Here is a 13,066-nt window from a genome sequence, read left to right as displayed (position 1 = left end):
TTTTGAAAGCACATAAATTAAGGAACATTTTAAGACTAGAACCAATTCGCTATCTATATTTTAACTGGTACTTTACTCTTGTACGTATGGGGTGCTAACGTTCTGGTTGGCTCAAGGGGATGAGCACGGAAATCTCATTGTGCATATTTCGAGAACACATTAATCGAAAAACATTTTAAGACAATAATTATTTCGTTTTCTGCATTTTAACTGATACTTTAATCTTATATCAGTAGTATGTAGATCTTTTTTTACGTATATCTTTTAAACTATTATAGATAGACTAATTTTGTTTAAGGCATTTAAAAGCACATAAAGAGCACATAATTCTAGCATATTGAGTTTTTTATTTTATATGTAATTTTAACGAAGGAGGTGCTAGCTTACGTTAAGCCAGCACCCCCACTTTCAATTGCGATTTCCCGCGAAACTGCTCGAGCACAAAAATCGCGAATAGAGCACATAATTAGCACATAAAGAGCACTTAATTTTTACATATGTGTTATTCCGTTTTTTTGTGGGGAGGGGTGCTAACTTAACAGACATGAATGTGAGCTTGAATAATGACGTCTGTTCTTGAGTGAAGTGAGTGGAGCGTAAGCAATGCAACTCCTCGAGTTTTGCGTGGACTTTCCGCCACCCATTCCGGTAATGAGAATGACGGAATGATGACGAGTAATGTTGAGCTGACGAACGAGAGATTCTGAAACAAATGTAAGTTCTGAACCTGAATCGATGAGAAGCCGTACCCGCTGAGTATTAATTGATGAGCTGATCTGAGCCCGGGCCGTAGCGAGTAATGTTGAGTGTGGTGAACGGGCCAAAGAGAAGTGAGCAACGATTGCACCATTTTCATATTGAGCTGTCGCAGTTGAGCTGGTGGTTGGCTTCGCTAATGAGCTCGACTGATGAGCCTCATGCAGCATCGTGTGGTGTCGGTTGGTGCACTTCTTGCACCCCCGTGAGCCTTTACATGAGCGGGCGTTGTGTCCGGAGATGAGCTGAGCGGGTGTGCCTTCAAGTGAGAGTTGCAGATAATGAAAGTTTTCCACTTCGGTGAGGCGTCGGTTGTCGTAGATAACGGCCTTGAATAGGTCGCGAGACGTGGGCCATGCAGCGTACTTGCCCTTGACCGACGGGATGTTGATGTCCGGCAACCGCTGATTGTCACGCGAGGACTGCGATGATTTGGATATGCGCCCTTGATAACGCAATAACGCGACGTGCAGCCATGTAATAGCTCCGTCGTGGAGTGAACATTGTTTTTAAGCATTCATGTTGTATGAGCGCCGCCGGCCAAGTAACGTCAAAATATGCGTGCTCCTTGAGAAACGCTTTATGCATCTTCTCGAGATGCATTGAGATGTAGAAAATCTTCTCTAATGACGTGTCCTTTGCACAAGATGGTGGCGTCTCGCCAGTATTCCGCACCGTCGCCATTCGGTTCATTTAGGATGAGCTCCTTGGACAAGCGCACAGGTGAGGCTTGGCGTTCCGATGTGCGAGCTGGTGGTACCTCGAGCAGCGGCGTCGTGGTCTCCGTACCGCCCGTACCCGCCTTTGCGGGTTCCGTCATGTTGAGCCGTCCCTGAGCTGCGCACGATAAAATACCTGAGAAATGTCGAGACACGTGTAAGAAATGCTGCACGAACCGAGAACGTTCGAGAGACGCGTGAGAAAAACACTATGCGAATCGAGAGTCGTTAGGGTCATGTATTGAGCACGTGATGATGTCTATATGACACTCGCGAGAGCGCGTGAACATGTTTGTGTAACACTCGCGAACGCGCGTGAGAATGTCTGTACTTCACTCGCGGAAGCGCGCGATAATGTCCACGTGGCATGTCGTGAAAGGCATGCCCTGTTCACATGATCTGTGTCCGAGCTACTCTTTAAGTTCCACGCATCCGGCTCGAAGGACCAAATGTTCGCGAAATCGCTGATTAATCCCGGCGATGGAAGCGGGATGAGAAGGACGCGCGTGGAAGGTGTTAATTAATTATTCTGTAATATAAAATGTAACTCAGAACACAGTCTGAGCCGTCTTTAATGCGAGAATAGATATACAGTCTGACCTGAGAGTGGTGGGCAGTCTTTTGGAGTTCACTAAACATAAGAAGTCTTTGTATATCGATCTTGAGTAGGCGAGGCAGTTATATTAACTGCCCTCCTCGTGATGATTAGCCCGTGAGCCGGTAAGACACGTGGCGGTCGGCACTCGCGCACATGTGAGCCTGAGTCGTCGTGTTGATGTACCCGAGTAGAGCTGGATGAGCGGTCGCTTTACATGTTAATGCAGTATCTCGGCAGGTGTAATCACTGCGGTGGGCACTTCAATGTGTAGTCACAATCAAAAATGCACAGAGCACACGTCGTGCGTCTGATCACCGCGCGGCCATTTGTACGACTCTGAATATCGCGAGGAAGACGTTGGCGATGAGCGCGCTCGTGCGTGTGCCAGCTGTCGCGGTGGTCGGGCGTTGATACCCGATCGATGCTGCCATCTGATCGGACGGCGCAACGTTAACGGAATCTCGAACACCTTGTAAAATCAAGAATGTATCGGAAAATATGTAAAATAATATCAAACTGCCAGGAATCAATCCTATTGGCTCTCAAACTGTCTAAAATCTCCGAAATGGTCGAATCTATGGAAAATGTTGTGTAATATCTTATATTAATAAAATCTTGTGTAAAATCTGGGTCGTTCCCCATTGGTCGCTGTGACTCGACATTTCGCTTGAGCTGTCAAAACTTCTTAAAATTGATTAATCGAATATAAAATACTCTCGGTAGGACTCCATTGGTCCTTGCTCGTGCTCTCGGGCACTCGCTGTCGCAATGCATGCACAATAGTTTATGGGTCCTCGGGAACCAATCGCGGATCGATCTCGAGGCTCAATAGTAGGATGTAAAGTGTGTAAAGGGTAAATATCATGCTGACGGTTTGTACGTCTGGGAAATTAATTATGATAGGAACAAATATGATTAGGGTGACTACTATATATTCTTTCAGCTGCATTTTGTAAATCTTTTAACTTTAACGTATGTAATATGGTTCTGCTTTCGCTACTCGTGAGTATGCTAATAACAGTATGCAAACTATTGAAATGGCAAATAATATAAAGATAAATGACAATACCAGAATCCGAAATTTATCCGAATCCATTTGAAAAAACTGTCGTCTGGCCTGTGATTGGCCCTTTATTGGCTCTGACGTTATCTTTACTCGAACGCTACTTTAATTCTTTTAGGATACGTGGGATTGGTAGGATGTGTGTTTGGGTCGAGTATCTTTTTAATCTCGCTTGTGTGTGTGTACGTCTGTTTTACTTAATAATAATAATGACATGCCTTACATGCTACCGCGCTCAAACATAAAATACTTCTCGCAAAACGCTCGCGCTTTTCCCGCGTACATCCGACTATTAAGTCGTATTTCAAAATAAAACTGACTCTAAAATCTATTTTGCTCAATTGCACTCGTTGAAATAAAACTTTCTTAACCCTCGGGTTTTCGACTCGATAAACTATGTAATATTATATCAAACTGGATAAAAATAATAAAATAAAACACATAAACGCGTCGCACGGATCTTTATACTTCCGCCGCACGCTATTGATCGTCCGGAACCGGTATTTCCTCCACGGCTCGGTCGGTCCCTTTCGATTGGTCGTTGTTGTCCTCGCCTGCCTATCCTTGACCAGCGGGCTGAGTGAGTTTCTTGTATGCCTCGCTTTGTCCAGCGGGCTGTGATAAGCCCTCCGTCAGAATGATGGCTTGCGCCACTGCCTCAGGAATGGACTCTAATATTTGTGTGCTCGCCAAGCTTTCAAAACTCCAGTCTTCCAACTCGTCCGTCTTCTTATTGGCCTGCTCGACGGTCTCGTTTGTCGAGTCCTCTATGCCTCGATCCACGGCTGCCGCTGCTGGCACGCCGATTAGCTGGCAGGTGCCGCCGCTGCTGCTCTCCACGCTCGACGCTGGAACGGAGCGTCTAGCATCCGATTCCAATGTCATGCCTTGTTAGTAGTTCCGCGTGTCGCAACTGTAGTTCAGCGTGCTGTGTTTAAGGGAGAGGGGTTTTAGTGGGTGCAAGTCCCACATATCCCGGGTGGCCAGCCCCCGGTTGAATGCGCGAGGCATTTCATTTCTTCCCACGGAAACAAAAAAAAAAAAAAAAAAAAAGTACTGATGGGACTGCTGCCTTCCATTAAGGTGCCTTTTCATGCAGCGAATTTTTCGCTGCGAATGATTTTTAGCGAATAGCGAATAATTCGTTGTGAAGTAGCAAATAATTCGCCGCGAGTTGTTTGTAAGCGTCGCATCTGTATGTAGTTGCGTGTCAACAGTACTAGAATATGCTAAAATATTTTTTAGACATACATGGTTTTGGGCTTTGAAGTGCTTTTAAATATATTGTAGATTAAATCATTAATTAATAACAAAATTTTTTAAAATCCTTTTTAATGGAGGACGACTCAGTTATAAACTGGATTACTTGGTATAACCAACAAATGCAGTGGTTATTTAATTATGTGCAAGTAAATCATTACTATCAAATGAATGTACGAAAAAGGAAAGTTGCTGCAGTTACAGCTTTACTTTTACATATGAAAAGAAAAAGATATACTAAAAAGAAACATTGGGTAGCACCTATTTTTCAAGAAAGAAAAGTACATGGATTCTTTCATGCTGTGCTACCTAAACTTATTCTAGAAGATTTGAGGTTTCATAATTACATACGAATGTCTGCAACTCAATTTGAAAATTTGACACTTTTAATTGGAGCAGATATATTTAAGCAACATCACATTAGGGAACCTATAGATGTTGCTGAGCGTTTATTAATGACATTAAGGTAAGCATGCTTACAAATGCAAATTTATTTGCAAATTCTTATCATTTAATAATTTTTTATTGTAAAGTATTGTGCATTTTAAAATATAAACCTGGTTTAGGTATCTTGCTTCTGGCGATTCTATTTCTTCGATATGTTACCAGTATTTAGTTGGTCTGACTACTGCTGCAAACATTATCTCAGAAACATGTCAAGCTTTATGGAACAATTTATCATCTATAGTATTACCTGCAGATTTGAGTGAAGACAAATGGCTAACAGTAGCCATAATAATTTCGCGGATAAATGGAACTTTCCACACTGTATAGGTGCCATCGACGGTAAACATATAATTATTCAAGTAAGATAAATTATTTATTCACGATATAGAATAATATTTATACATATAAATTTTTACAAATTCTGAAAATATTTTATTCCTTTTAAGTGTCCAGCCAAAGCAGGATCGTCTTACTACAATTATAAAGGAAGTCATAGTGTGGTTCTTCTGGCTATATGTGATGCCAATTATATTTTTCAATTTGTTGATATTGGAGCTTATGGGCGAAGGAGCGATGGAGGAATCTTTAAGGAAAGCGTATTTGGTCAGAAATTTGAAAATAATGAAATGAAGCTACCAAAGCCTGCACCAATTTCTGAAAATGGAGACAATCTGCCATATTGTTTAGTGGGAGATGAAGCTTTCCCACTAAAAACGTATTTATTAAGACCGTACCCGGGCAAACAAAATACTGAATACGAAAAACGCGTATTCAATTATCGATTATCAAGGGCTAGAAGAACAATTGAAAATAGTTTTGGTATTCTAGCAAATAGGTGGCGGATTTTTAGAAAACCTATTATTCTAAGTGTTGATAATACAATGAAAATTGTGCAAGCAACCGTATGCCTCCACAATTGGTTACGCATGGCAGACCTTAATGAAGAAGAAAATATTCAATATGTAACACCAGAATTAATTGACAGACAGAACGAAAACGGTTTCGTACCAGGAAGTTGGAGAGCAGATATGGAGACCTTAAGTGGCATGGCAGATATAACTCGCTCAGGAAACAACTCCAGTACTCGACAAGCAGCAGAAGTCCGAGAAAAATTTCTTTATTATTTTAACAACGATGGAGCTGTAGATTGGCAATATGCTTACATGTAACTAGATTAAAAAGCGATCATACTGTAAAAATATACAATATACTGAAATGTTCAATTATAAAAAATATTTAAAATAAAAATATATACTGACATGTGTAAATAAATTAAAAAGCAGTCATGTAATTGTAAAATTAAATTTTTTTATTGTAAATTATATAAAAAATATTTTGCTTATGAGAAAATAAAATGTACTACAAGGTTTTGAGAACGGGTATATATTTCTAAAGATATATATTTCTACAGGTATATATTTCTAAATTTTACACGTATGAGTTTTTCCTATAAGTGTTGTTATATATAGATAAACTTAAAAAAACCAATTGTTTGCTTACATAAAATTATCTTCATTTTCAATTTTAAAAAGAAGTTCATACATTTTAAACATTGCTATATTTACTTTTTTCAGAGGTAACTTTCGCAATTTTCTATCCATTGTTAAACAAAAAGTACAAATTTCATCCTTCTCTTTTATTTCAGGCATGGGTAAGAGCGGTTGTTGTAAGATTTGAGGAGGAGGAATAGGTTCATTCAACGCTTTTGCAATTCTTTCAATTGGATCATCGGCTTTCCGTTTCTTGTTGCCTAAAAAAAAGTTATTGTTATATAAGTCAATTTTATAGATGCATTTATTTTAATTATTTGTTTATAATTAATTGAAATTTTTCAATATTTTTATAACAAAATATACAAACCTTTATTTAATTCATTATCCTCAGAAAAATTAGAGAGGTTACCGAGTTCAGAATGTAGATCATCGTTGAAGGAAGTGTCTTCTGGTGTAGGTGTAGGTAGCGTTAAATTACTGACTGTGCTACATTGCAAAATATAATAGTTGTATATATTGTTAGAACTGCTTTTTTATTTTCAAACTATTAATTATTTACTTACTTTTTAATTCCAAGATCAAAAGTATCTTTTAAAAAACTCATTTGCTCCATAAATCGCCATGGTTTGCTTTTTTTTGCAGCTTGTCCACTTTTGCCTTTTTCTTTCATTAGATATGTTCGATATGTATCGTATAAGTTCTTCCATTTTGATTTTAATGCTGCGATAGTGTATTGCTCTAAAACAAAGTTCACAATTAATTTTTTTTAATAATAAACTAACAAGGGAACCTCGCGAAGTGGAAAATTCTGATTTTAATATAACTTTCCACACATGTAGGGGGAGTAAAAAGATGAATTTAGATATTTTTTGTAGCGGCCCAAAAACGGTTTTAAGGGGTGAAACCACCTCTCATATGTAGAGCGGTTTTTTGCTTTTCTCGATATACTTCGAAAAGTATTCGAGATATAAAAAAATGTTTCAAATAAAAGTTTTATGGTAAAAACATCTCTATTTAACCACATTAAAAAAATTAAAAAAAAAAATTTTGTTTAAAAAATTATTTTTAAAAAATATTATATTAATGTTGTTGGATAGAGGAGATTTTACCATAAAACTTTTATTTGAAACATTTTTTTATATCTCGAATACTTTTCGAAGTATATCGAGAAAAGCAAAAAACCGCTCTACATATGAGAGGTGATTTCACCCCTTAAAACCGTTTTTAGGCCGCTACAAAAAATATCTAAATTCATCTTTTTACTCCCCCTACATGTGTGAAAAATTACATTAAAGTCAAAATTTTCCACTTCGCGAGGTTCCCTTGTAAGTATAGGCTCTCCTGAATAAATCAAATAGGAAATAAGGAGAGAGCCACATGCGGTAATTATTGCGCAATTAATATATAGTTAATAAGATAAAATATATTAGTCAATATACTTTTTTCTTTGTTAGTATTGAGAAGATCCTCAATTTCTTGCCACAGTTTGTCTTTAATTGCTTTTGTGCGTTGTGACGCTGAAAAATCTTTATAATTCCATAAGGGAGAACGTTCTTGCACAGCAGCTATTAACATTTCCTCTATTGATGCAATTGTGACAGCACTGTTATCATTACCCGTGTCAATATTTTGTCTTGTACTTTCCATAATACTTGGAACACAATTGTTACGTTCTACAAAAAGTATGTGTACCCTGCTGAAAAAACAGCGATTAAATGCATTTTACATATTTTTAATAAAATGTATAAATCTTTAAAAATGAAAAAAAATATTTCTATAAAAATATTTCTCTATAAAAATATTTTATTTATTTCAAGATTATTTTATACAAACAAATATTTAAAAAGATATATATGTATCTAAATATATGCTAAACTTTTATTTTTACATAATAAATACTACATATTACAAGTATATATAAAATAATAAAAAAAAATAAAAATAAGAAAAACTATATGTATCAAATTATAGAGAAATATATAAAATTATGTATAAGCTATTATATAATTATATATAATTTTATACGACTCCTCTATATATAACTTTATATAATATTAGCTGACTCCTACATATATCATGTAATATAACATACAAGGTGGCCCATGATTCAAGATCCATACATTAAGAGTATATTATTAAAGTTACTTAAAACAGTACAAAATTACTTTTTTCAAAAAAGGTAAAAAAAGATGCCAAGTACACGCAATATATTTTGTAAATTCAAAAATCCAACCTAAGTTGTAACTTTATTTCTCCTTTACAAAATTATATTACCTAACTCAACTCAAGTGACATGCATTTCAAAAGAAATGTAAAATTTTTAAATTAAATTGCACCAATTGCAAAGAGAATATGTATATTGCTTTGAAAAATAATTGTTGTGCAATTACTTCTACAAAATAAAACCTAAGTGATACCTTTGTATTCCTATTCAATAAGGATCTTCCTATTCCAACCCAAGTGGTAATAGCTTCTTAATTCTCCTTAACAAATTTTTAATATTACAAAGAATCATTTTAATCACAAAGAATTAAAAAAGTAACAGTACAAAATAAAAATATTTAATTAAAAAAAATAAATTTTTTTATAAGAAAACGGCGCTGCTTTTTTACTCCTGTCACATTCTTCCCTAAATTATATTTATTGTTTTTTTATTCAATCAAAAATCTTATTACTAATGTTTAAATTTTGAAGTCTAGCAGCGCCAAGTTTTTTTACAAGAAAAATGTATTTATTTTATTTTATTTTAATTAAATATGTTTATTTTGTACTGTTACTTCTTTAATTCTTTGAGATTAAAATGATTCTTTGTAATATTAAAAATTTGTTAAGGAGAATTAAGAAACTATTACCAAATGTAATTTAAAAAAGGTAATTATGAAAGAGAAGGGCTTCCTCACTGATTTGACTGAAACTTCACAATTTTGTGTATTTTATTAGTGCGTAAAACATGAAACTGTAAGTTAAAAATGTCACTCTCAATTAGGAAAAAAGCTATTAAGTACTAAAATTGATAGCTGCGTGGCTAGAATGTCTATCATACTAACATAATGTAGATGTATCATACAAGATCATGGGTAGTGACGTAAAAGTGCATGAAATTATAGTAATAATACAGTATAACGGCAACCCGCCCTATAATAGACTGGCGCCTTACTTTAATTATGTTTATTATTTAACTTTATATTTATTTTACTTTGTATTTATATAGACTTTTCAATATACCAATTATTTTCTGCTTTAAAACAGAAAATAATTGGTATAACAATATGATTAAAAGAGATAATAGAAATAAAGAAAAAAGGCTTTTTTAAAGCAGAAAATAATTGGTATATTAAGAGTTTATATAAATACAAAGTCAAATAATAGCACACAATTAAAGTAAGGCGCCAGACTATTATGAGAAGTTACTGTTATACTGCACTATTACTATAACTCCACTCTTACATCATTACGGATGATCATGTGAATGTAACAGACATCCTAACCATGCAACAATCAATTTCAGTATTTAATACCGCTTTTTCTAAAAAATTGAGAACAACAGTTTTAACTTACAGATTTATGTTTTACGCACCAAAATACACAAAATTATACAGTTTCAGCCAAATCGGCAAGGAAGTCTATCTCCTTTATAATTACCTTAAAAAATAATTATGTTAATGTTATATATAATATTCCCAAACAATAATTTAATTATAATTATATTGCATAATCTTACCTTGTTAAAAACTTCATTACCAAAAAGTTTGCCATACTCCAAAGTAAAATCTCAATATAACAGAGTTCAAAAAGTTAGTATCTAAATATAGAGAATCGTGTATGCGCTCAATCACGAAAAAATCCATTATCCGCCAGCCTTCAAATATCTGCAGAAAAAATTCTCTGATGACTGACAATGAAATATAAAAATTCGAGGTAGTTTGCATTATAAATATAAACTGGTTTGTCTACCACTTCCGAAAACTTTGCAATTATAATTTTTATTATGATATATTTAGATTAAATATTAATTAATCCTTTTAGAGTCTAATCTTTTTTGTGTGTGAGAAGAACATATTAATTTAATTATTTTTTTAAATGTTAGAGATTGCTGAATACAAACATAAAATTTACCAAAATTTATTTTGTTGTTATTGCTTTCATGAATAATTAATATTTCCATACACTAAGATATAAAATCAATGTCTATCACAATATTATGGACTCAAAATCAATTACATATTGCTTTCTCACCATTTTAAAGTATGCAAATTAGAAATTTGTACATTGCTTCATCATCATTTTATTTCACTCATAAAGCTTCCTTTATGAAGAAGTCAAATTAATAAATATTAATAATTATGTATCAAATAAAATATAAGCTTCCTCAATAGAAGAGCTTTATCAGTGAGCGAAATAAAATAATGATGCAATATATAAATTTCTAATTTGCACATTTTAAAATGATGAGAAAACAATATGCAAGTTTCTAATTTGTACACTTTTTTATATTAATAATAAGAGCTAATTTTTCAGATTATGTATATTAAATAATATAAATGTAATAAGAACAATAGGAAATGATTTTATGCAACTGGTTAAAGTTGTTGCGTTAAGTAATCAATACATTCATATGTAAATTTAACACATGTTTGCTTTGTTAACTGAACTTAATAAATATAAAATATAAAAAGGCAACATTATATATATATATAATGTTGCCTTTTATATATATATAACGGTTGATATATCGATTTATCGCGATTATTCGCCATTTTGCTTTTAATTACCAAATAAGAGATTAATGTTCTTTTTACATGCTATTAAATAAGCGACATATAAACAAAAAAAAATGTATTACGAGCGAAGTTTGCATAATATACAATATCGACATTGCCAGGTTATGTATAATATACATAGACCCATATTCTCAACTCTTTTTTATCAATAAAAGCGCACTTTTTTATCGCTAAAAGAAAATTAAGAATATGAGTCATAATATATATATAAATACGTGATTTAATGCTAACATTGCTCGAACAATGTGCAATTGTTCGATGCAATGCTCGACATTATACACCATGCGAAGTTCACCCGTAACATATACATATACATTATTAATAGTACATTAATAGAAGCTTTTCATTTACAATATTTACATCAAAACTCAGATAATTCTAATTTGTAACAGATAATTCGATTCTGTCTTTATTATTCATTAATTGCCAAAAAGGATAGAACGACGTTACAAGTGAGAATTATCTGAGTTTTTTTATGTAAATAGAAAACACTTAATATATATTACACACAATATAATATACGTACATTACTTTTATTTGTAATGCTATCTATTTTTGGTAAATGTGCAGAATAGATGCCTCCTCACCGATTTCGTTGAACTTAGGCTTAATCAACGCGTTTTTGCGTGAAACAAAAAAATCTGGCAGAAAAAAGCGTCGCTCTGCCCCGCAAAGCGAGATATTAACAGTTAAAGTTGACGAGTTTGACGACTATCTTATTATGAGACCTGTCATATTGACAAGATATAGCGACTACGAACCATAGAGATATAAGAATAGAGCATGAATAGAGTATGCAAACAAGCTAAAAAAGCGATAGAGGAATAGAAAGAGAGCGCTGCATATGGGCCCCTGCTGTCTTTGTCTATGCGCGCATGTGCAGTTCATGGAAGATTACATATCGATGGTTAAGCGGGGAGCACACACTTAATCATGTATTAATGTGGAACGTGGAAAGTGAAAAGTTTTATATGACTATCTCTTTCTATTTAACATCAATAGAAAGAGAGATTTTTCATTTTTCACGTTTCCACCCTAGGGGAAAAGATTCATGATTGACCCCGCTGCATAACGCATAATGCGTGAGCATAAGAAAATTGATTGGTCCATACACATGTGCATAAGAAAATAAAAAGTCTATCCAGACAAACTTGCATAGGTACATAACCATATGCATAAAGAAACGGATTGGTCTATTTCCTTATGCACATGCATATGGACCGATCAAATCTCTTATGCTTATGTTTATGCGTTATGCAAGTTCGTCTGGATTGACTTAAAGCGGGGAGCACACACTTCTGCATAACGCATAATACGTAAGCATAAGAAAACTGATTGGTCTATTTTCTTATGCACATGTGCATGGACCAATCAATTTTCTTATGCTTAAGGCCATCGCACACAAAATGCATAGCTTAGCATAAGCATAGCATAAGACCGCTAAACCAATGAGCATCCAGCATAAAGTTGCCATATTGATTTACATAAGATGCTCATTGGTCCAGCGGTCTTATGCTACGCTTATGTTAAGCTATGCATTTTGTGTGCGATGGCCTTTACGGATTATGCGTTGTGCAGAAGTGTGTGCTCCCCGCTTAAACCAATCAATTTTCTTATGCTTACGCATTATGCGTTATACAGAAGTGTGTGCTCCCCGCTTTATGCTTATTTCATTTTTGCACAAATCTTTGAAATATATGGTATACATTTTTAAATTTCAATATGCAATTAAGTTTTGCAACAGAAGATTAAATGGATGTTGGATAATTTGATTTAATAAAATAATCTCTTGAAATATACAGTATTTTTCAAGTAAATAAATTATATTCCATACGCTTACAGTAATAATATGTAGATATTTACATCATTTTGTCGTAATTATTTGACATACGTTTGGTTTCTCCCGCTAGGACCGAAGATGTATAGTGTATGTGGCGTAAACTATAGAT

At 34.2% G+C, this 13,066-nt stretch overlaps 2 protein-coding genes across 6 annotated transcripts; one reads left to right on the top strand and one right to left on the bottom strand.

Annotated features, from left to right (window-relative positions):
- Positions 1-3,990: 3,990 nt before the first annotated feature.
- Positions 3,991-6,096, top strand: LOC112460421 (protein ALP1-like). Of its 2 annotated transcripts, none has more exons than XM_025025082.1 (3): positions 3,991-4,862; positions 5,006-5,202; positions 5,290-6,096. In XM_025025082.1, the coding sequence occupies exons 2-3, from the start codon at positions 5,113-5,115 to the stop codon at positions 6,010-6,012; spliced, it is 813 nt and encodes a 270-aa protein (XP_024880850.1). In that variant the 5' UTR covers positions 3,991-4,862; positions 5,006-5,112; the 3' UTR covers positions 6,013-6,096. The 2 variants fall into 2 exon arrangements, with proteins under 2 accessions (XP_024880850.1, XP_024880849.1); XM_025025081.1 differs by having other exon boundaries at positions 4,963-5,202.
- A 129-nt stretch (positions 6,097-6,225) lies between these two features.
- On the bottom strand, positions 6,226-12,252 carry LOC112460416. 4 transcript variants are annotated; one of them, XM_025025074.1, is made up of 6 exons: positions 11,644-12,252; positions 10,058-10,205; positions 7,776-8,032; positions 6,900-7,074; positions 6,704-6,822; positions 6,226-6,593 (listed from the first exon to the last, which is right to left on the bottom strand). In XM_025025074.1, the coding sequence occupies exons 2-6, from the start codon at positions 10,090-10,092 to the stop codon at positions 6,340-6,342; spliced, it is 840 nt and encodes a 279-aa protein (XP_024880842.1). In that variant the 5' UTR covers positions 10,093-10,205; positions 11,644-12,252; the 3' UTR covers positions 6,226-6,339. The 4 variants fall into 4 exon arrangements, with proteins under 4 accessions (XP_024880842.1, XP_024880845.1, XP_024880844.1 ...); XM_025025077.1 differs by having other exon boundaries at positions 7,776-8,029; XM_025025076.1 differs by having other exon boundaries at positions 11,649-12,252.
- Positions 12,253-13,066: the final 814 nt, after the last annotated feature.

This window comes from Temnothorax curvispinosus, unplaced genomic scaffold (assembly GCF_003070985.1).
Source record: "Temnothorax curvispinosus isolate PA1 unplaced genomic scaffold, ASM307098v1 QBEX01010510.1, whole genome shotgun sequence".
NCBI classification, from domain to species: Eukaryota; Metazoa; Arthropoda; class Insecta; order Hymenoptera; family Formicidae; genus Temnothorax; species Temnothorax curvispinosus.
Note: the sequence above shows the minus strand (reverse complement) of the source record. Positions and strands in the feature narration are given on the sequence as shown.